At 37.7% G+C, this 24,070-nt stretch overlaps 1 protein-coding gene across 1 annotated transcript in view; it reads left to right on the top strand.

Annotated features, from left to right (window-relative positions):
* Positions 1 to 23,143, top strand: part of LOC110038763 — a 54,014-nt gene extending 30,871 nt beyond the window's left edge. Inside the window, exons 5-6 of the mRNA XM_020743665.1 lie at positions 21,458 to 21,607; positions 22,763 to 23,143. Of these exons, the coding sequence (XP_020599324.1) occupies positions 21,458 to 21,607; positions 22,763 to 22,897 (285 nt within the window). The 3' untranslated portion in view covers positions 22,898 to 23,143. The remainder of the gene's footprint in view (positions 1 to 21,457; positions 21,608 to 22,762) is intronic.
* The last annotated feature ends 927 nt before the right edge of the window (positions 23,144 to 24,070 follow it).

The following is a 24,070-nucleotide window of genomic DNA, read 5'->3' as shown; positions in this document are numbered from 1 at the left end:
CTTTCCAAATGACAATCTTGCGCATTTCAAAACCCATCATGAATTCAATTCACATCAACCCTATGTTTTCGCCAAATGAAATTATACAAGCCCTTTTACATTTCACAAAAGGGGAGACATTAATTAATGAAAGAAATAATTCCCTAGCATTCTAGAAAAACATACCAATGTCAAAAATGATTTAATCCCATCCTTCATCAAAAGTTTATGATTAGATATAAATCCAACATGGTGTAAAAAAAATCAAATATATGCTCTCGAGTAAGACCATGAGGGGGACTCCAACATCATAATAGACCCACGGGTAAGGGCTAAAAGGAAGGCCCTAAAGGCAGCAGCACCAAACAATACCCAAGATCAAAGCAATAGGTATCATCTCATCATTATTTAAGCTTGAATCAAACATAAAAGAGTCATAGGGAAAGCTCATGACCAAGCTAAAATAAAGAACAAATTAAATTCCAGCCAACTTCAACATTAATCATAACATGTAGGGGTCACGATTAAAGGGCAACAAGAAGAAAACCGTAAAGGCAACACACACCAATTAAGACTCACGGGTAGAGCTGGAAATAGGAGTAAAACAACCATCAAATCAACCCCTAACAAGCTCCAAATCGAGCCCAGAAAAAAGGACAAAAACATCCACCAATTTAAGCCTCAAACAAGCTCTTCAAAGTCCCTAAGATAAAAGGGATGTCATGTATACGTATTTCAAGCAGAGGGGCAGCAAAAGGAGGAATGATCGAGCCCCAAATGTATCTTTCAGCCACATACAAATCATTTCCAGCAAGTATTTTAATGAGGGGCAGCAAGAGGAGCATGAAATAAGCCCCAAACATATTTTTCCGTAGACATAAAACGATTTCCAACATGCATTCTAGTAAGGGGGCAGCAAGAGAAGCATGAAATAAACCCCAAACATATTTTTCCATCCCATAAAATAATTTCCAGCCTGCATTTCATACTTCCAAATATTTCAAGCAACGAAAGTAATAGAGGCAGCCCTCAAACATGCTTTTCCATATGTATTTCTAAAGGAATAAAATGCATTCCAAGACCACCTTAGCCATGTTTTCAAGTGTTTCAAGCAAAAGAAAAGTAGAGGTGATCCATATATGCATGTTTCATTTCTCACCATCTAAGCAAATACTCATGCTTAAGCTTCAAAATAAACTTCCATATTTCATGCCATCCGAAATGATGTAAAATAGAGGAGAGGAGAAGAATACCCCTTTTCAGAAGATTTAAAATAAAATTATAAGAATGATTCAAGAAAACCACTCCAAGCGAAATATTCTTCCTAAAGATCCCCAGAAACGATAACCACAAATGCTCCACTCCACAAGCACTTGAAAGTTCTAGCTTAAAGAGGATTTCGACACAACTTCCCTTTCTAAAAGCTTCAGAAAATGACACCCCACGAATGCCTTCGAACAGTAAAACAGAGAGAAATTTTTTCTAACAGCAGAAAGAAATTCAAGCTTTCCTCCCTCAAGAACTCTCTCTTTCTCTCTTTTTTTTTTACTCAAGTAGCCCGACAGTCAAAAGAAGACGCAAAAGATCCCACTAATCACACCATATGCCAAAAGCCATAGAAACGAAAAGAAGTCACCTGTTTTCCGCCCTAACCAACCTATCGAAAAGAGGAAAAGAAGAGTTACAATAAAGAGGGAGCGAATATAGCCTCGAGTAGGAGGAACATCGGCCAGCCCGCCTCCTCCAATTGGAGAGTCGAACGACTGTTGTGCCACGTAGCGAAGGGGAAGAGACGAGAGGGGAAAGCGTCGCCGCGTGGATCTGTCGTGGAGCTAGGGCACGGAGGCGAGAGGGAGAGCCGACGAGCGTAAGCCCTGTTCGAACCCGTGATCGGGCCGAACAGAGGGAGGGAGTGCGGGTGAAAGACCTAAATAAGATATATAAATATAATTTAAGAATATTTATATAAAAGAAAATATTTAATATTGTGAAAAATAAAATTTTAATTTGTGTTTTATCCATGCATCAAAACATAACAAAATTGGTATCATTTTTGCATAATTCTGACGTTCCGGATGCGCTGGTGCAGTCTGCTTCGTCGTCAGATTCGTTTTGACGAATTCATTGATTTGCGTGCCAATTTTCTCGTGTCGAAAATATGACAATATGTGTATCTCTCCCTACTAAAATTGCTATCCTGAACGCGTTGGCGCAGTCCATTTCGTCGTCGGAAGTCGTCCGGAGAAGTTCGTATTTTCATTCGTCCTTTAGGCTCAATTGAAGACCATCTTCGTGCAATTCATTTTCATTCGTCCTTTAGGCTCAATTGAAGACCATCCTCGTGCAATTCTTTTTGTGAATTTTGTGCATTTGGTGTGTGTATGTGACGAAAAAGTCGTGACGATGTTTTCCTATGGCATGGAGTCCTATTAGGAACTTTTCCCTTGAGTCTTCACAAAATAGCCTATAGCTGCTCGTTCATAAGACGATGGTCTTGTACCATAAATGTTAGACATCAAAGAAAAATAGGAAATTGTTAGAATTTCTAAAAGGGTGAGTTTCAATTCTAATTTTCTAAGATGGTCAATAGGAATTCCTAGAGCAAGATCCTAAGACCCTAGGAAAAGGTAATGACCTAAAAAATGAGGTCAACAAATGGACCCCCAATAGGCACGCCGCACGTATTGGTGTTGACCGAAGTAATCAACAAACCAAAGAATTGTTAAGAAGACTGATCAAAGGTCGAACTTGATATGAAATTGAAGTTGAGTTGGGTTCCCAATCGGGAACGCACAGCTCGAGAAAGATTTTGTGAATGAATGAGTTGAGAATGAAGGGATCTATCACAACTTTGCAGCGTTTGATTATTGTAAATTTAGTTTATTGAAAAAATCAATTTAAGAAAGGAAGTAAGGGGGCCACCAACAAAGGGTTTACGCCAAAATTTAAGGACCACGAACAAGGGATTTACGTCAAAGGAGGGCCACCAACAAGGGGTTTACGCCAAAATTTAAGGATCACCAACAAGAGATTTACGTTAAAGGAAGGCCACGAACAAGGGATTTACGTCAAAAGAGGACCACCAACAAGAGGTTTACGCCAAAATTTAAGGACCACCAACAAAGGATTTACGTCAAAGGAGGGCCACCAAAAAGGGTTTACGCCAAGATTTAAGGACCACCAACAAGGAGATTTACGTCAAATGAGGGTCACCAACAAGGGGTTTACGCCAAAATTTAAGGAGGTTCAATATTAATTTAATTTGTTATGATTTAAATATTTTATTCAAATTTATTCATTTTTAGGGGTTTTCTTTATTTTATTTTGCATCGTTCCATGTTCATTGCAAGACTGAATTAACATTTAATTTGACAGTCTTAAATCAATCACATCATATGAAAAAAAGAAAACTTAATTGATCCTCCAAAATCGGATATATCGGGATACAATCCAATCGTAAAATGATCTTGATCAAAACAAATTGTAGACTTTTAATGTTATGTCAATCATTTTGACCTCTCAGAGTTATGTAGAGACTAGCCCTTCCTACAAAGGTATGTTCCTGAACAAAAGTCCCCCTCACATACGCTTAGAGGCGTGCTTGTCTCATAATTCCAAGGGTTGAAGTCCTTCAAGCTCTGGATCAGGCTGATATCCAAATGGTACTTTATTGTCACCCATTTTTCTGAAAGAAATTGATAATCTTCTTTGTGGAACTCCTGACACACAATGCTTTGCCAAATCTGCTCTATTCCCTTTGATAACAAGGACTGAGCCAACAGGAAGAGGAATTTCCACTGCTCCACGAAATTCGGCTGGACCAACCACCCGTATCTCTTTCCCGAACATTATATTGCATTTGCTGACGAGAGACACAATGCAGAAGGGTCCCACGAAATCGTGGTTATCAATGTGGGGTGGTATACAATCTTTTTCTTCGTAAATATTAATTATGCAGCTGTTTAGTACACTATCCACTGGTAAAATACTTCATTCTACCATCCTTTTTATCATCCTTTTCATAAGCGGTGGCAAACTTCATCATGTCGAATAATCCCTAGAGGATTCCCTCTTTTATCATATGCATAATTATAGCAACATCTGTACTGCATTGTGATCCTGCCCTTGCCTTTCATCTATTTTTGCGGCTCTGAATAAGTCTTTCTCTTTAACAGGCCTTCTTGGCCTTTTTCCCTGAGATCAAAAATGTTTTTCACCATTCTCTTTTGTTCATTTTCGGAAAAGACGTCAGTATGCAACTATAATCCTTCCAGTATATTGACATATCTGCCTCGTATTCTTTCAAGACATTCAAAATTTTGCTTTCGTACTTTCTGGAACATTGACAGTTCCTCTTCAGAAATTATCTGCAATCTATTGGGTTGGCCATACTGCGGGATGTACGGCTCTACATCTGAATGTTCCTCACTTTTTTGAATTACTGAGATTATAACACATTTCTCCCGATGAACATCATATTCCATGTATTCATCACGAAAACCAGCCAGGAAATATTCTTGCAGAGTAGTCTCCATAATTGAACTTTGTGGAACCTGCCTTCCTGCCGCAGTTTGAAGGGGAACATTCTTGATTATTTGCTTAGGCATTTCTTGTAGAACATGCTTCGAAGCTGCCTCCACAGCTTGTCTTTTTGCTAATTGTGGGAGTGCTTTGCGCTTCTTTCGACTGGCCATCCTGCGTTGGATGCGGTTCAATGGTACTTTTCTTGGCAGGTTTGCTAGAGCGCTGATGAGCTCTCCTTTTGTTGTTAAAACCATTGACCGCATCTGCCCAACTTTTCCTGACGGATCATCATTTTCCCGAGCTTCTTCTCCATTTTCATGTTTTCTTTCCTTTGCAGTGGTGTCAATTTCCTTACTTTTTAAACTGAGCACTGGCTTCAAACCTTCCATCTCCTTTGAGCTGACCACACTTAGCAGGGGCCCCTCATATTCCAACTAGACTTGCTCAAAGTCCAAGTCGAAATCAATGATGGCTCCCTGTGTCACCTCTTTTTTGTTTAATGCGAGATTTTGCGAGATGAGATTTATGTCATTCTTAAAAGAGAAAATCAGTCTTCCGTTCGACATTTCCCTGCAAAAGACAGGAGAAACATCAGCACGTTAATAATCAAATGAACAGGAACAATGACTATTTATTATTTAAAAAGTTATTTTTTTAAAGTACATGTTTGAATTTGGGAAAAAACAAAGAAAACTTATTATTATGCGAATTTATCTTGTCTGATTAATTTTATTACAATGTTCTTGGACCTGGTCACTAAAAGTTATCACATCTGTGTATCATATGACCTGCAACCGGGTCCCTTGAAACGTCACAACGCATAATACTTTTTTAGGTATATTCCATTAATTGTGAGCATAGGCCTCTCGCCTTGACAATCTACTAACTGGTAAAACCCTCCAGAATAAACTTTTTCGACCACGTACGGCCCCTCCCAGGTTGGCTCAAATTTTCCCCCTATCTTATGATGTGCAAGAATAGGTCTCCTGAGAACGAGGACTAAATCACCAATATTGAAAATCCTAGGGTGGACCAGTTTATCGTGGGCATAGATCATTCTGGCTTGGTGGAGTTCCAAATTCTGCTGTGCTACTAGACGGTCTTCTTCGAGGGCTTCTAACTCTTCCAATCGGAGTCTAGCATTTTCCTCTGCATAATTTTGTTGGCTATTGCAATTCTGAGAGAAGATAACTGAACTTCTAAGGGAAGAACGACCTCAGACCCGTATACAAGTGCATATGGCATGGCCTGAGTTGGAGTTCTGACAGTCGTCTTGTATGCTCACAGAGCTTCTAATAACTGCTCATGCCATCCTCTTTTATTTTCGTCCAATGTCTTTTTTAAAATCTGCACGAGAGTTTTATGCCTCTGCTCTGCCAATCCGTTTGCTCTAGGGTAGTAGATGGTAGAATATCTCCAATCTATTTCGTGCCGTTTGACAAAATTGTTGATCTTCGTGCTGAACCATTATCTGAGATTACCCTTCGTGGAACACCAAAACGATACACTATGTGAGACTTAAAGAATTGAAGAACTTGATGCGCTGTCACTTCACTTAAAGGTACTATTTCTGTCCATTTTGAGAAATAATCTGTTGCAACGAGAATAAAACGGTGTCCTTTTGACGACGGAGGGTCCTTTTGACTTTTGACGACGGAGGGTCTATCGGGCCCACTATATCTGTGCCCCAACACTCAAATGACCACGACGCTATTGTAGGGTGCAACACATTTGGAGGTTAGTGCAAGATCACTTCGTGTATTTGACACTGGTGACAACTTCTGACAACTTCCATGCAGTCAGTGATCATCGTCGACATCGTCGGCCAGTAGTAACCCATTCTTTTGATTTTCATTTTTATTTTCGGGCCTGACTGATGAGCATCACACAGCCCTGCGTGTACCTCCTTGATGATCTTTTGTGCTTCCGACTTGTTTAGGCACCTCAGCCACATTTGATCGAAGGATCTTCTATATAAAACATCGTCCACTAAAGCGTACGACAATGCTCTCTTCTTGATTTGTTGAGACACTGACTTATCCTCTGACAATTTCCCGGATTTCAGATATTCTATGAACGGTTCTCGCCAATCATTAGCATCTTCTGCAACTGTAGCCACTGTCTCTTCCACTTCAAGCCTTTGTAGAACATTCATGTCGATTTTAGAAAGTATTTGTCGTCCTTTTACAGTGATATCAATTGAATTTTCTTGTGGGCATGCTAACTCTTTCGCAAGTTTTGCTAAAACATCCGCATGAGCATTATCTCTTCTCGGTATCTGGTATATTGTTACATTTGGGATTTGCTCCAACAATTTCTTTGTATAATTAAAGTACTCTTGTATAATTAAAGTACTGTTCCAATTTTGGCTTCAGAATCTTGTATTGCTCTGCCACTTGCTGGATAATGAGCTGTGAATCACCAAATATGTCAATGTCCGCTATTCTCATTGAAATTGCTAACTCTAATCCAGTGATTAAAGCCTCATATTCGGCCTCATTATTCGTACAAGACTCTGTTAAATGGTGGGAGTATCTTAGCAAGATCTAGGGTTATGAATATCAGGCCAACTCCTACTTTGTCAGGTATTACTGTCCCTGAATCTTTATCTCTTTGTGACGACGAAGCTCCATCAAAGAACATTTTTCAAATTTGAGAATTGGAGGGTTGTATATTCATTATTTGCTCGTCTGGTAGATCATCATTGAGAGGTGAATCCGCTGGCAACGGGCGCGCTGCTAGGAAATCTGCTAAAATTTGTCCTTTAACGGCGCGAAGAGGTACAAATGTTATGTTGAATTGCAATAGAATCATTGACCATCTTTCTAACCTTCCAGATAGTGTTGACCGAGTCATTAAGTATTGTAATGGATTAACCCTTGAAATCAGGTGGACCTTATGAGCGAGCATGTAATGCCTAAGCTTTTGAACGGCGAAGATTATGCTTCGCGATGGGTGGATACTTGACTTCCGTCGGAATCAGACAACGACTCAGGTAGTAAGGGGCATTTCTTTTCCTTCATCATTAACTTGTGCATACAGGGCACCAAGAGTGTCATTCAAAGCCGTAGTATAAACTATCAAAGGTCTACCCGAAATCGGGGCTGCCAACACAGGTGGCACCATTAAATACTGCTTAATTTCTTCAAAAGCCCTTTGACACTTATCATCCCAGATATATTTAGCGTCCTTTTTGACAAGTGCCGAAAAGAGTTTACACCTTGACATATTAGAAATAAAACGTCTTAAATATGTCAATTTCCTTTGAAAAGATCGTAACTGCTTTAAACTCTTAGGGGGTGACTAATATCGCTTTAATCTTTTCTGGGTCGATTTCGATTCCCCGGTGACGGACAACAAATCCAAGGAACTTCCCAGAAATGACACCAAAGGCGCACTTTAGGGGATTCATCTTGAGATTAAATCGTCGCAATCGTTCGAAGAAAATCTTCAAATCATACAAATGATCCTCCTTCTGTTTACTTTTAATGACCAAATCATCCACATAACATTTGACTTGACTGTGAATGAGGTCATAACAAATTCTTGTCATGGCTCGCTGATAAGTTGCTCCAGCGTTCTTTAATCCGAATGACATCACAGTGTAGTAGTAAATCCCAATTGGAGTTTTGAAAGCTGTAAATGTTGCATCTTCCTGTGCCATCTTGATTTGGTTGTACCCGGATGATCCATCCATAAATGAGAAAATTGCATGTGATGATGCAATGTCCACCATTAGCTCTGGAATTGGTAATGGGAACTCATCATTCAGGCATGCTTTGTTTAAATCTCTAAAATCCACACAGATATGGATCTGACAATTCTTCTTTCTGACTGTCACTATGTTGGCTAACTATGTTGGATATTGTTTTTCTCGTACAAAGTTAGCTTCTATCAATTTCTTAACCTCAGTGGTGACCTGCTGCTCAATTTCAAGGCGCATCCTCCTCGGAGCTTGCTTTACTGGAGTCATGGAGGGGTCTTTTCCGAGTTTATGAATTGCAACCTCTGGCGCTAGACCTGGCATCTCATCATAGCTCCAAGAAAAACAATCCTTGAATTCTGCCAACAACTTGATTAAATCTGTAGACTCTTCATCACTGAGCAAAGAACTTATGAAAGTAGGTCTAGGATCTTCCTCTGACCCTAGATTTATTTCTCTTAATTCATCAACAATCGACTTAATTTTCTCTTCAAACTCTGGAGGGGCATCTTCTATTCCAGATTCCTCAGGATCATCTTCTTCTTTAAAGCAACATTCATTGGGATTACTTGTAACAACCAAGCAAAATTTCATATCACTAATCGGCCCTACTGTGCCGAAACCAAGGCCTTCCTTTGATTTAGAATCTCAATTTTTAGTATTCCACAATTCCTCAACAAGTTGCAACCTGTCTTTTGATAATTTATCTGGTACTAAGCCACGTTGAGCAAGTTTTTTGACACATGGAGAGTAATAATCAAAAGGTAATTCCATTAATTCATTTGAAATATCTTTTTCTAAATTTACATCAATTTTAGGACCAGAAGTAGAAGAACCACGATAGAAATTTATTGGTTTTCATCCCCTACAACACACTTCCTTTAATAGGGGTTAAGGCTATGGCCTACACGTAGCGGTTGATTCTGTCATACATTGACTTATACTCATCTTTTTCATCTTCTTCCAAAGAAATTTCAAAACGTGGCGTCTTCTGGCGTATCATCATTGCATTATTTCCGGTCTTCTCTTCTGTTGAACTTTCTTCTAACTCAATGTTGATAGTCAGATTCCTTTATCCAATAATCTTCCCATCCCAACTCTTCCTCGTCCTCGTTCTTCCCAACTCTTCCTCGGCCTCGTCCCCGCCCTTGATCTCGGATGCGAGGACTAAAAGAGTTTCCAATTTCTCGTTTCAGAGGAATGGCGGAAGATCGTTGCTCTGGTAGTAGACTACTCGGCTCTGGTAGTATTCTTAGATTTTCAGCCTTTCTTGGTACGACATCTTTGGAGAAAACTGTCCTTTTCACTGGAGCGTAGTAGGCAGCATCTTCATGAATTTCGATCTCATTCATTGAGAATGACTGCAAGTTCCCTTTTATGCATCGCTCTTGTCCTTCTTCAAAATATTTTATGCACTGGTGTAATGACGATGGGACCATCTTATATTCATAAATCCAAGGTCAACCCAGTAGGGCATTGAAAGAAGTTTCCAAATCAATGATATGGAACTGTGCGGTTGTTACTAGATCACCAATTTTCATAGATAGTGTTATGGATCCAATAACTCTCTCCTTTCTGGTTAAAACCTCTCAACATCATTTTATCAGTGAGAGCTTATGAATGTAAATTTCCCAATAGGCTAAAGTCCGTAGATTCATTATGTTAATTGATGCTCTTGGATCCACTAACACCCTTGAGAGCATGAATCTTCCAATATTAACTGAAATAGCAAAGGTCGGTTATGATCGACAGTTCCAAGCAACAAATCCTCGTCTGTGAAAGTCACACTGGGTTGTTCCCTTAACGAACAGGCCTCATCCAAGGAGTCGTTGGCCAAATGGGCTAAGCAAATATCTGGATCAAGTAGAGCCTTGATTAATGCCTCTCTCATCTCCTTTTGACAGGATCAGAGCATCGTAAATGCTTAGCTTGACTGGTAACTTCCTAAGATGTGCCAGAACGTTGTATTCCATTTTATTACTCGTATTTCCAGTTTCTTCTTGAGCAGGTAATTCTTCCACTGGCGGAGTTCTCATTTTCGGTAAGTATTTGTTTACTTTTTACTCTCGGATCCGTTACTGGCGGCAATACTTTTCCTCTTCTTAAATACACTTCTGTTATTTCTTGCATTTTTTGAATTGGACCCGGTGGTTACTCTTTTGCCACAGCCACCCATTCTTCCAAAGATGTTTCTGAATCTGAAGCTTCCAATTCAATTGCTATTGACTTTCCTCGGAATTCAGAGGGTGCTTCACTTTCTGCACTATCATAGCCTGTATCATTAGCCTCTTCACTAGCCATATTGACGAGTTCGTTGGGATTTTGTATGATTTGAGGATCATCATAAGGATCGAAATTCGAATTAGATTGAACGTCAATTATGTTATCACCATCATTACCAGAAATAGTAAAAACATAGCCAAAATCATTCTTCTCTTCATTGCAAACTCCCGGAGGAGTAAAAAGAAAATCATACAAGGTTATCGGTTCGAGGAATTTCTCCCCCGCATCCGAGATAACCACTCGAAAATGTGCAGCTCTTACATTATTCTTTGCAATGTCGATCTTTTCTTCTTTGATAATTTCTTTGTTCTTTTTCTTCTCCTCTTCTGATGTGACTGACAGTTCTGGCTCTGCAGGTTGTAGAATTTGAATGGAGGTTTGTGCGGACACAGTTTGAATTTGATTTAATATTTTCTTTGAAGATCTGGTCCATACAACACTCCATTCATCATCCACCGCGTAGGGATCAATCGGATCGACCGAAATCATATTTATGGACCCTCTTTCAGGTTCCTTCAAATATTCCTTCGGGATCGTTATGTTCTCATTCTTGTAATTTCTCTCCAGCCAACCTTTGAAGCTGAAACAGTTTTCTATGGTATGCCCAATCAGCCTGTGGTATGGACAATAGTTGGGATGATCTTTCTTATCAACTTCATCTGGCTTCTTGGGTTATGACAATGTAAATTCAACTATTTCACCAAATTTCGGAACATTTTAGACACGGCCTCATCCTTAAAAGAGTAGTTTTAGTTCATCCTATCTGTCAAGGTCGGAGCCTGTCCCATGTTCGTATTGTAAGATCTCTGCTGAAACTGTTGCTGACCATAATATTGACTATTTTGTTGAGAATGCTGAGCTTGTTGTTGATTATTCTGTTGCGGACGCTGATAATTCTGTCGAGGTTGTTGAACTTGAATCTGAATCGGCTGTTTACCTCTATCTACCGTTGCCACTGTCCCTGTTTTCTTTTCAAATATTTTCAATGGTTTTGATTTATCAATTTTCTCTTGGAACCCGAATTGCTTAACATTCTCTTGTAAACTTGCAGCTTTACTGTAAACTTGCAGCTTGCAGCTTTACTTAATAAAATAACTTTTGTTTTAATGGTAAATCCTTTAAGCATGAAGGCTATTGGACCGTGTATGCTCTTGAGCAAGATTCTAATTGAATGTTGTTCTTGTAATTGCGGCTCGCACTTCATACTTAAATTTTTCCATCGCAGGATGTAGTCAACTAGAGTTTCATTTGACTTTTGTCGCTCTACCACAAGATCACCAATGGTGATATGGTGCTGAGCTCTAGCAAACCTCTTGATAAATAAATCTAGTTCTGCAAAAGTCTTAACTGAGCCGTTAGGCAACTCGGCGTACTAGTCAAAAGCAATCTCTGAAAGACTATTCACAAACTGTCGGCAGAGCAATGCTTCACTACCCCCTGCGTTGCAGCAACTTGCCCGGAAGTGTGCAACATGCTGACGAGGATTTCCTATTCCATCAAATATTTTGAAGGTCGGCGATACAAATCCCTTTGGGTATTGGACCAAATCAAACTCCTCCGGGTATGACATTTCCCTTAAGACTGATGATCCTCCTTTGGATTGAGCTAAAGCTTTCTGAACCTGTGCTTCCACTATTTGTTGGATGTTCTTTTCTGGTACTAGAATCTGGACTGGTTCTCTTTCTGGTGGATTGTTCCTGCTAGAAGGGCCAGGGTTGTTTCTTTCTTTTGAAACGCGCACAATTTCTGCTCGATTTACCTCTGGAGAAATAGTTAATGGAGATTGTGACTAACTTTGCAATGTAGCAACAACAACCGTCGTCTCCTCCAACTTTTTCACAATCTCGGCCATCTGCTCATCTCGTATTTGGATTTTCCTTTGTAATTCATCATGAGTGCTTGCCTCTGCAGGCTGTGGGGCATCACACGATGACGAAGAGGTTCGGGTTTCAACGACATTCTATTCTTCTTCCGTGTCATCCATCATACCCAAATTTCTATTTTCATCATTTTGTTGTTGCTCTTTTGATAACTTTTCAATATCAAGCCTAAGCTTCTCCAAGGTGCCTTCAATTGAATCTCCCTTAATGACTTTCAGATCAATTGGTGGACCCTGGTGAACTTTTGTACTTGTGTTAGATTTTGGTGTGACAACTTCCATTCTGGATTTGGGCTCTTCCCTGGGGTAAGAGCTTCTTGCACTTGCTGATGATCTCTGAATAGCACCCTTAGGCCTCCAAACATTCCCTTGAGATACTGATGACTGGAGACGGGGTGTCTCGTTGATGGCATCAGTACGACGAAGGGAAGGAGCGACCCTAGTGCGTAGATCGGATGCATCAGTAGGCAATCTCTTACCACCCACTAAGGGCAATGATCTTGACACTGATCATCCTTAGGCCTCCAAACCTTCCCTTGAGATACTGATTACTGGAGACGGGGTGTCTCGTTGATGGCATCAGTACGGCGAAGGGAAGGAGCGACCCTAGTGCGCAGATCGGATGCATCAGTAGGCAATCTCTTACCACCCACTAAGGGCAATGATCTTGACACTGATCGTGATTTATCTGATTTTTTTTTTATGGTATTGAATCTGGTAGTAGCAGTGTTGGTGATTATTCGATCTCCCAATCGGAGTTTGGCAGAAATCCGCGGTGGTGGTACCTCTTTAGGTTTCTTGGCGGGTCTATGAAGCTGTCGAGTAGATTCATATTCCTCCAATATCTCAATTTTCATCGATGTAGAAACAACACATCCCATTTCTCTTAAAATTTCAGGTACTGAACAATTGTCTTTCCGTGCCATCCTTTCAAAAACATGGCAAATCTGTGTGAGTGTCTCAGACTTCTTTTGCTTTTCTCCCTGATAATGAGGTGGTGAAGACAACCTGTTAGTAATTTTGCGAATGCTTTCTTCTCCAGTGGTAGCAGATAGAGGATGAAACCTGCTTCCCTTGAGGTGAGGTGAAGTTTCTATTGGTTCATCTTCCGATAAAGTTGTTGCATGTGCTGAAGCCAACTTAGTTGTTTGTGCTTTCTGAGCTCTTAATTCCCTCCTCCTGCGGTTCCTTCTCTGGGAACACGTCAGTGGAGCAGGCTGGAGCAGGCTTAGAAGAAGAGCAAGAGCCAATTTCAAATGCATAGTTCGGAGTGGCAAAATCATTTGTTGAATCATCTTCATACAGAATTCTTTTTTCTTTCGCAGCCGGAACAGCTGATGTAGCGAGAGTAGAACTGATTTTCACCTTCTTAAGAGAAGGAAAATCATGGTCACCATTTGATCGAATTCGGAGGACGGTTCCTGAACATCTGAAGCAGTCATCCTCGTTATCACATGTGGTGATTTTCCAAGTAACACCTCAAATTTTTCAAGTCCGAACCCAAACTGGATTGTGGAAGCAATGTGACGAGAATTCTTATCTGTGGCTACGTTGAACTGGAAAGTCAAGCTTGACGACGCCATCACTCCTGTCAGTTGTAGATTTCTGAGGGTCAGTACCGTTCAAGTCCTTGCAAACTCACCATAGAAGCTAAAATTAACACGCTTGCTAGTGAACTGACATTTCTTTGAAGTTTTGTGATTTTGATTTGTGTTGTTATTTTTGTTTTAATATTGAGTTTTGAAATTTCAACCTTGTCGAGGAAATATTGAGAGGAATTTGATGTGACTTAAAAGAACAAGCAGATTTTAGAAGGAAAATGAAGCGATTGTGAGGCATAAGAGCTAATCCAGAAATAGAAAATGATCCATTTCATATCGGACCCACTCCAACCTCGACACACCACACCTATTAGGAGTCCACCCTACTAAACCTTAGGGATTCTTGGACCTTTCTGCTTAAAGATAGTTAAGTAGACGGCCCTGGAATCCAAGGAGAGTTGACTGTACTGATTCAAGGAAGAAATAAATACAGTATGTCAACAGAAGAACAGTAGTATGGTCCATGAGCGACATGGACACACCACCGATATTTAAAAAGAAAACTACCTGATCAAAGATGGAGAGAGGAATCAGTCCCCAGCGGAGTCGCCAGAACTTATTGGCCGTTTTAACTTCGTAATTTGTAATTTCGTGATTTGAAAAAGTGATGATTTTGTGATTTTAAAAAAAATAATAATTTAAATATGAATATAACTTTTTTTTATTTTTAAAAGTAATATTTTAATTTTAAAATAGGTGAGATCAAACATGTCTCGCATTTTAAATAATTTAGATAATTGAATACAATACTACAAATAATACACTTATCCAGAAGAATAAATAAATCAATTGTAATAGGGATTAATCATCTAGATTAAAGAATTTGTGACATCCGTTTTGGTCTGCAAAATATTTTATAAAAAGGCCAACAAGTTCCCCTACCTAAAATAAAAAATAAGATAAGGTTTATTTTTATCTGATTTCAGGTTCCCTATAGAGGCAAACCTCTATAGTTAATTACATCTTAAATGACTGAGGGTCATTTAAGAAAACTCTCGATTAAAATCAGGTGATTTTGCTTTCAAGATTTCAAAGTTTAGGTTTTCACGGCTGGACATGGGAAGATCAAATGAGAATGACTCAAAATAGGAACATTTATTTAAGGAATCCAAAGGGAAGAAAAGTAGGAGATATCACAGATCTGGGGAAAAACCTCGGTAAACTCCCAACTATTCTATTGTTTGGCTTTATTTCTTTGAAATGATGATTATTTGATATTTCAGTCCTGCAAATTGTTTAGGATTTAGGAATTATGTTTGCACAATATCGGACTGTGCAAATACCCTAAAAAGATAGGAGGATTTACACCGTGCTTCACGGTAACCTCGGAATCCTAAAGCGTTACGACTTATAATTGCACAACAAAGTTGTACAAAAAGCCTAAAGAGTGATCCTATGAGTTGTTATTTAAACTAAAGAAGGTGATAGGTGATGTGAATGTGTTTATGTGATGTGAAAATGTTTTAATGCTGGAGATCCACCTGAGAGTTGTTCCTCGTCGTGCTGCCCATAATGTTCGCTCCAAACTCTTCGTAGTTGCACCTCCTGGTTTAATTTTAGTTTTGAAAATGCACCTAACCACTAGGTTATTCTATACTAAGGCATAGTACAAAAACTAAGAAATAAAACATGCAGTGTGAAAGAAAGTAACAATGTACTGTACAGTAAAGAAGAAAGACAGTATAGCATGCTGAAAGAAGAGTATAACGTGCTATAAAGAGTAGTATAACATGTTGGGAAAATAATATAACAAATTATGAAAATAATATAACATGCTGTAAAATAAAATGTTGTAATATATATTAAACTTGTACATCTGGTAGGTTCATTGCTTCCTTAAGTTTAGCTATTATGCGCTGTGTAAAAGAGGAAAGTATGACTAGAAAAAAACTTAACAGAAACAGGTAAATCGTAGGAAAAAGACAAACAAATAAAATAAAATACAATATCACATATAAAGGACCAAGAATAGGAAATTTATATGTGGTATTGGAATGTCCCCAATTGCCAGGAGGATTTGAGTGTAAGACAAAATCAAATCCCAGAGCATTGGGTTTCAGTTTTGGTTAAGTTAAGGTAAGAATTTTATTATTTGATCTAATTAAATCAGTCATGAATCACAATCTAGTGCACCCTCGTGCCTAGTGTCGTAGTTATCTCATGAACTGGGGTCAGATGTCTGGCTTCTTAGGATCATTTAAATATTAGGATGATAAACTCTCCTCAAGGTGTGCTCCTAAGACTTAGGAAGCCTACACTTTAGTTTACTTGAACTGTTTTAAAGTGTCTAACTTCAACTAAGTGTCTTTCAACTAACCCTTAAACATTTTTAGATTAAGCTTAGCTCACCATCAAACTCCTAAAACCTAAGGGGTAAACCTATAGTTTTGGCAAAAGGGTTGTGAAGTGTGCTTCAAACCTAATTAGAACAATTAGATGTAAATTTATTCAAAACTTGAGGGACATGAGTGCAGATCTACTGATCTTTCAATCCATGTCTCTGATCGTTATCAAACTCTCACTTTCTTCGAACCCCTAAATATTCTCTCAATTTACAATTTCATCTTTCATATGCAAAAGGAATGGTAGATGGTTCGCTATTCTATCCCTTCTTTAGGTTTCATCACCTCGAAGATCCAAATCTTATTTTTAATTTTCTCTCCCTTTTCCCTCATATTTCCCTTAAGAATGTGAATTATTTTTGAATATAATTAAATCGGAAATTCCCATTTTTAACTTGACCGTTAAAAAAAAAAATAAAAATGAAGGGAGACCGATTCACTTTTAGAACAAAGCCAAGTCGTTAAAGCTTATATGAAATCATAAGTGCATCGACCTAAAGACGTTTAAATTTATTAAAAAGAAAATGATCGAATCAATCCCGAGAATGATATCCTTTCCAAATGACAATCTTGCGCATTTCAAAACCCATCATGAATTCAATTCACATCAACCCTATATTTTCTCCAAATGAAATTATACAAGCCCTTTTACATTTCACAAAAGGAGAGACATTAATTAATGAAAGAAATAATTCCCTAGCCTTCTAGAATAACATACCAATATCAAAAACGATTTAATCCCATCCTTCATCAAAAGTTTATAATAAGATATAAATCCAACATGGTGTAAAAAAAAATCAAATATATGCTCTCGAGTAAGACCATGAGGGGGACTCCAACATCATAATAGACCCACGGGTAAGGGCCAAAAGGAAGGCCCCAAAGGCAACACCACCAAACAATACCCAAGATCAAAGCAATAGGTATCATCTCATCATTATTTAAGCTTGAATCAAACATAAAAGAGTCATAGGGAAAGCTCATGACCAAGCTAAAATAAAGAACAAATTAAATTCCAGCCAACCTCAACATTAATCATAACATGTAGGGGTCACGATTAAAGGCAACTAGAAGAAAACCGTAAAGGCAACACACACCAATTAAGACTCACGGGTAGAGCTGGAAATAGGAGTAAAACAACTATCAAACCAGCCCCTAACAAGCTCCAAATCGAGCCCAGAAAAAATGACAAAAACATCCACCAATTTAAGCCTCAAAGAAGCTCTTCAAAGTCCCTAAGATATAAGGGATGTCATGTATACGTATTTCACGTATGTATACGTATTTAACGCAGAGAGACAGCAAAAGGAGGAAAGATCGAGCCCCAAATGTATCTTTCAGCACATACAAATCATTTCCAGCAAGTATTTTAATGAGGGGGCAGCAAGAGGAAAATAAAACATAAGCCGAAATGTATCTTTAAGCACATACAAATCATTTCCAGCAAGAATTTTAATGAGGGGCAGCAAGAGGAGCATGAAATAAGCCCCAAATATATTTTTCCATAGACATAAAACAATTTTCAGCATGCATTCTAGTAAGGGGGGCAGCAAGAGAAGCATGAAATAAACCCCAAACATATTTTTTCATCCCATAAAATAATTTTCAGCATGCATTTCATACTTCCAAATATTTCAAGCCCCGAAACCAAATATTTCAAGCAACGAAAGTAATAAAGGCAGCCCTCAAACATGCTTTTCCATATGTATTTCTAAAGGAATAAAATGCATTCCAAGACCACCTTAGCCATGTTTTCAAGTGTTTCAAGCAAAAGAAAAGTAGAGGTGATCCATATATGCATGTTTCATTTCTCACCATCTAAGCAAATACTCATGCTTAAGCTTCAATAAACTTTCATATTTCATGTCATCCGAAATGATGTTAAATAGTGGAGAGGAGAAAAATATCTCTTTTCAACAGATTTAAAATAAAATTATAAGAATGATTCAAGAAAACCACTCCAAGCGAAATATTCCTCCTAAAGATCCCCAGAAACGACAACCATAAATGCTCCACGCCACAAACACTTGAAAGTTCTAGCTTAAAGAGGATTTCGGCACAACTTCCCTTCTTAAAAGCCTCAGAAAATGACATCCCACGAATGCCTTCAAACAGCAAAATAGAGAAATTTTTTTCTAACAGCAGAAAGAAATTCAAGTTTTCCTCCCTCAAGAACTCTCTCTTTTTCCTTTTTTTTTTACTCAAGTAGCCCGACAGTCAAAAGAAGACGCAAAAGACACCCTAATCACACCGTAAGGCCAAAAGCCATAGAAACGAAAAGAAGTCACCTGTTTTCCGCCCTAACCAACCTATCGAAAAGAGGAAAAGAAGAGTTACAATAAAGAGGGAGCGAATATAGCCTCGAGTAGGAGGAACATCGGCCAGCCCGCCTCCTCCAATTGGAGAGTCGAACGACTGTTGTGCCACGTAGCGAAGGGGAAGAGACGAGAGGGGAAAGCGTACCCGCCCTCCTCCAATTGGAGAGCCGAACGGCTGTCGTGCCATGTAGCGAAGGGGAAGAGACGGGAGGGGAAAGCGTCGCCGCGTGGATCCGTCGTGGAGCTAGGGCACAGAGGCGAGAGGGAGAGCCAACGAGCGTAAGCCCTGTTCGCACCCGTGATCAGGCCGAACAGAGGGAGGGAGTGCGGGTGAAAAACCTAAATCAGACTTAGGTTTAATATAAATATAATTTAAGAATATTTATATAAAAGAAAATATTAAATATTTTGAAAAATAAAATTTTAATTTGTGTTTTATGCATAATTCTGACGTTCCGGACGCGCTGATGCGGTCCGTTTCGTCGTCGGAAGTCGTTTTGATGAATTCATCGATTTGCGTGTCAATTTTCTCGTGTTGAAAATATGATAATATGAATGCGTGTCAATTTTCTCGTGTCGAAAATATGATAATGTGAGCGTCTTTTCCTACTAAAATTGGTATCTTGAACGCGTTGGCGAAATCCATTTCGTCTTCGGAAGTCGTTCAGAGAAGTTCGCATTTTCACCCGTCTTTTAGGCTCAATTGAAGACCGTCTTCCTGCAATTTTTTTTGTGAATTTTGTGCATTTGGTGTGTGTATGTGACGAAAAAGTCGTGCCGATTTTTTCCTAAGGCTTGGAGTCCTATTAGGAACTTTTTCCTTGAGTCTTCACAAAATAGCCCATAACCGCTCGTTCATAAGACGATGGTCTTATGTCATAAATGTTAGACATCAAAGAAAAATAGGAAGTAGTTAGAATTTCTAAAAGGGTGGGTTTCAAGTTTAGTTTTCTAAGATGGTCAATAGGAATTTCTAGAGCTAGATCCCAAGACCTTAGGAAAAGGTAATGACCTTAAAAATGAGGTCAACACATCACACCATCTTTTCTTTCTTCTTTCATTGTATTAATTAACCGTGCATACTACTCTACCTATTTTTGATTTCGTTGTGAACGTTTTGTGCAGTTTCTTCAATCAGTGGATCATTGGTAGCATTTGAAAGAGATCATATCAGTTGTTCGAAACTCCTATCTATAGCTTTTTGTGATTATTTGTTAATTCTATTTTGTTATTTGTAGCTTTTTTCCTTCCTTTCTTTTTTCATTTTTTGTTCCTTATTTCTAACTTTTTTTTTATTATTAAGACGTTTTATATCTAGTTTTAGCTCTTTCAGATGATGAGGTGAGGTGGCTTATTGGTGGTGTTGATATTTATTTTTATCTTTGAATTGCTCGATATTTTCCTTGGATTCACTATTAATGCAAATTGGAGTGAATTCAGATAGTTTTGAGTGAATTTTAGAGTGTGAATGGGAATAGGCGTGTCAATTTATGACCCAACGCAAAAAATAAGGTTTGGATTGACTCAAATATTTTACAAGTTAGCTTTGGGTATAATGTTTCAACTCTGATAATAAGATGGCTGGGTTCATACTTGATATGATTTGGGATAGGTCAAACTCATCCGAATCCATAATCAGAAGATAAATTGTTGTATCTTTAGAATCAGGGCTCGTTTAAGTCAGATTTATATAATAATATAAGATGAAACAAAATTTAGATTATCCAGGACTAAAAAGGTTAATGGTTTGTTGTCAGGTGTAATGTTTTGGCTTTTATGATAAATTAGATGGATTTAGGTTAAGCGCACTCGGATTGGGTCAATTTCAAGTCTAATTTTGAGTCCGACGTGTTTATTAGATTTGACATGCTTGATGCATGATAATTTTTATTAAGGAGGGAATCATGAAATGATTAGCTAGCCCGTTTGCATTTGAGTATAAAAAAGTGGGATTTCAATGTTAGCAAATTCCTAAGAAGCGATATATTTTGACTTTGCAATGTGGTAGAGCGAACATCTTAGGAGAGAATTTTGGGGATAAAATAGGACTTGGACATACATCTAAATCATAATAAAATAGTACTTTATTTATTATATTGAGCTTGATAGAAATAAGATGTGAACATGGATGTGCAACATAATGGGAAAGGATAAATCAAGGAATGATTTTGTAAGTTGAACATTTGGAGGGCCATTTATTTGAAGAAAAGGTAATTGAAATGGATTCCAGAAGTTTGGACATGTTCAATGTAGGATAGAAAATGTATCATTAGATGATCAGATAAAATTAGTGATTAGTATTCGGAAGGAGAAAATGTAAGCTAAAGGTAAACATGAACAAAAGTTCAAAATCATCTTCAAAGCATAGATTTAACATCTTTGGTAGCAATCAACATGAATGAATGGAAAATAAAGATTTTTGAAGCCAACCCCAAATAAGTTGGGATAAAGCTAATGAGAATGATGGATAAATACTCCATTACAATGTAATCATACGCCTTTTTTTAGGAAGAAGATTCCATGAAAATTTTAAATGTATTAAGATTTAAATCCGGATAATTCATAGGAAATAAGATAAATCCTAAAATAATTCTAAAGAAAAGGATAGTTCATCTGATTGCCTTCACGAAAATCAATCACATATAATTAAATAAATTAGTAGATTTTATCTAAATATAATAAAATTAACTCGTTATTTCTTACATGTCTTTTGTACTTCCTCCATTGTATTTTCTCTTTTTCTCACTCATTTCTCTTGCAATGTTGGCATGTTTATTGTTTTATTTTATGCTGTTTAATGCTATGAGTTTTTTTTTCTCCAACCCCAGGATGAGGAAACCACAAAATTAAAAGAAAGAATTCGTACTGAGGTAAGAAAAGAGCTTGAGGCATTGGAAATGAAGTGCAGGGACATGGCTTCAGTACTACGTGCTTTAGGGGTTCATGTTAAAGGTGGCTTTATTCCCACGGTTCATGAGGTGAACTTTCATTATTTTTTTATTCCATGATTTAAATCAACAGTAAATTTTTTTTTGAGTTTGAAGGGGCGAGTAGGTGTAAAAACTGTGGCATTTTTCCTTTCCTTTTATTAGGGTTTGGACTAAACTTATCTAATGAGATCCCAAGGCGTGCTTAAAAGTTTTTTCAACCTCAGGAAATCTAGCTAGATGTGTGATGCTGATATGTGTTTAGCAATAAAATCTCTTCATTTCCCTTTGCTGCTCTCCGCGATTCCATCGCAGTTCATACGTTGTCTTGAGGAGTTTTAGCTTTGTCTTCAGTTGGTTTTACCACTGATATGCTCCTTCTGGTATTAAGATTTAAATCTTTTGCAATGTGTAATTTTCTTATATGTTACTGCAAAGCTGATCTCACAGAACGCCTAATCTGCTTGAGGATTGGTAACATCAGGTTTAATCTGGAGGAATCCTCTCAAATAATCTTGGAGTTATGGTGAAATAAAAACATAAAATGGATCTTTAATTGATTTTATTGTTAACCGTCACAATGAAAAATTATTGAGGAGAAAATAATGTGCAAAAAGAAATAGGACATTTGTGACCCAATAAACAGAAATAATATCAATATAAACAGAAATAGGACAGTGATAATTTCAAGTGTTGCATTACCGGCTTCAAGAAGGCGAGGATCACATGGAACTAAAAATTTGTTGTAAGGGCTTTTACATGCATACCACTCAATTCTTATTTATTTACATAATTTTGCATTTTATTTTTTACATTTATGCCACCCAAATATTTCATATCACACAAAAAGTACCACTTTTTAAACTTTAAAAAATTGAAATACTTTTTTCATGATAGATAAGGTGGCATGGCATATATGTAAAAATTGATGTTTAGGTACTAGATATGTAAATAGATAAGAATTGAGTGTTATGCATGTAAATCTTCATTTTATTCCCGGAAAAACTAATGAGAGGACTAATTTTTTCCCTTCCCTCTGATATTTACCATACTCTTTCCACCACCTATGAATCCTGAATCCTTGTTTTAAGCCCAAGCTCTTTATAATAAACCACCAGAAAAGACCATTAATTGTTTCAATATGCAATTAACTTCTCTAATAGTTAAGCAAGATCATTGATTCTATGTTGATACTTTTTTTGACAGATTAATGCTGCGTATAAGCAAGCATTACTTAGATTTCATCCAGATCGAGCTTCCAGAACTGACATTCGCCAGCAGGTGGAAGCCGAGGAGAAATTCAAGTTGATATCTCGTTTGAAGGAGAAGCTGTTATTCTAGTTTAACAGTGTTTTAGGTTGCTTAAAAGTCTCAAAATATATTTTATTGATTCATTCCAACTACCGTAGTAAATAGTTTACGGACTGGTAGAGATGTGGGACAAAATTTTTATAAGGAATTCATTGAATATAATGTGACAAATCCCAACGCATACAAAAAAAAATTTTGGGAAGGTAGGAGCTTCACTAGGAGTGGTTTGTCACTTCTCATGTAAAAAATCTCTTGTAGAATGCTCTGGAGTTTTATTCTCTGCAAAGCAATTTCTCATTTTTTGTAGTTTATGCTAGAGCATTTTTCTCATCTTATATACATTTTTTAATTTGTTATTTGTTGTTATTAGCTGATTGGCTTGGGATAATCTGGATTTGTATTAACTTGCCAAACTCGCATCATAGTTAGAAAAAGTGGACAATAGTTCTTTACATTTGACTTTCATAAGCTAAGCATGTTGGTTTATAAATATTAATTAAAATTATAACAAAATATATTAGGATTAAAAGGTTTAAGTATAATATTATCTTAAAATCTTCTCTTATCCTGATCTCGGCCGATTTCATACTCTTTTTCCCTTAATTTCTTATTGTTTTATTACGGCTAAATGTATATGCGATATATATATATATATATATATATATATATAAAAGATTGGCCGGAGGGTGGACCCCCAACCAACCCTTTGCGACTCATTCGAGGTTAAGGCTCGAACTCGTAACTCCCGGAGTCTTACAAATGCTAACAGCAAATGAGCTGATTTATGAGCCCTTTTGACGATTGAATTGAGATCGAGTTCAAACTTGAATGAGTGATTAGTGTTTGCTCAGACTTGACTCTGTCATTTGAAGTTTCAATAATGGAATATTTACTGAAAATCTTGTTTTCTTTGCAACGTCGTTAATCTGGCTATCTGTTCCTGTAGTCTCATTTATGTAGTTCAAAAACCTAGACTAATTGAAGATCTAATGTTCGCAAATTATTTATTTATCTTTTTAATGTTTGCAAATTACTGCTATTTAATATTGTTGCCTTTTTAGAATAGCAGCAGTCTTGTTAGAACGGACCTAATGCATTCTGTCATGCCAGAGCTTTATCTAAAGTTTTAAATGGAGCTGAGGAGGCACAGAAGATCGTGATTAATCACAATTAGGTTTAGATGATGGTTTTTAACCTTGGTTT

The sequence above is a fragment of the Phalaenopsis equestris genome, unplaced genomic scaffold (assembly GCF_001263595.1).
Source record: "Phalaenopsis equestris unplaced genomic scaffold, ASM126359v1 Scaffold233751, whole genome shotgun sequence".
NCBI classification, from domain to species: Eukaryota; Viridiplantae; Streptophyta; class Magnoliopsida; order Asparagales; family Orchidaceae; genus Phalaenopsis; species Phalaenopsis equestris.
This window is presented reverse-complemented; position numbering and strand designations above follow the sequence as displayed.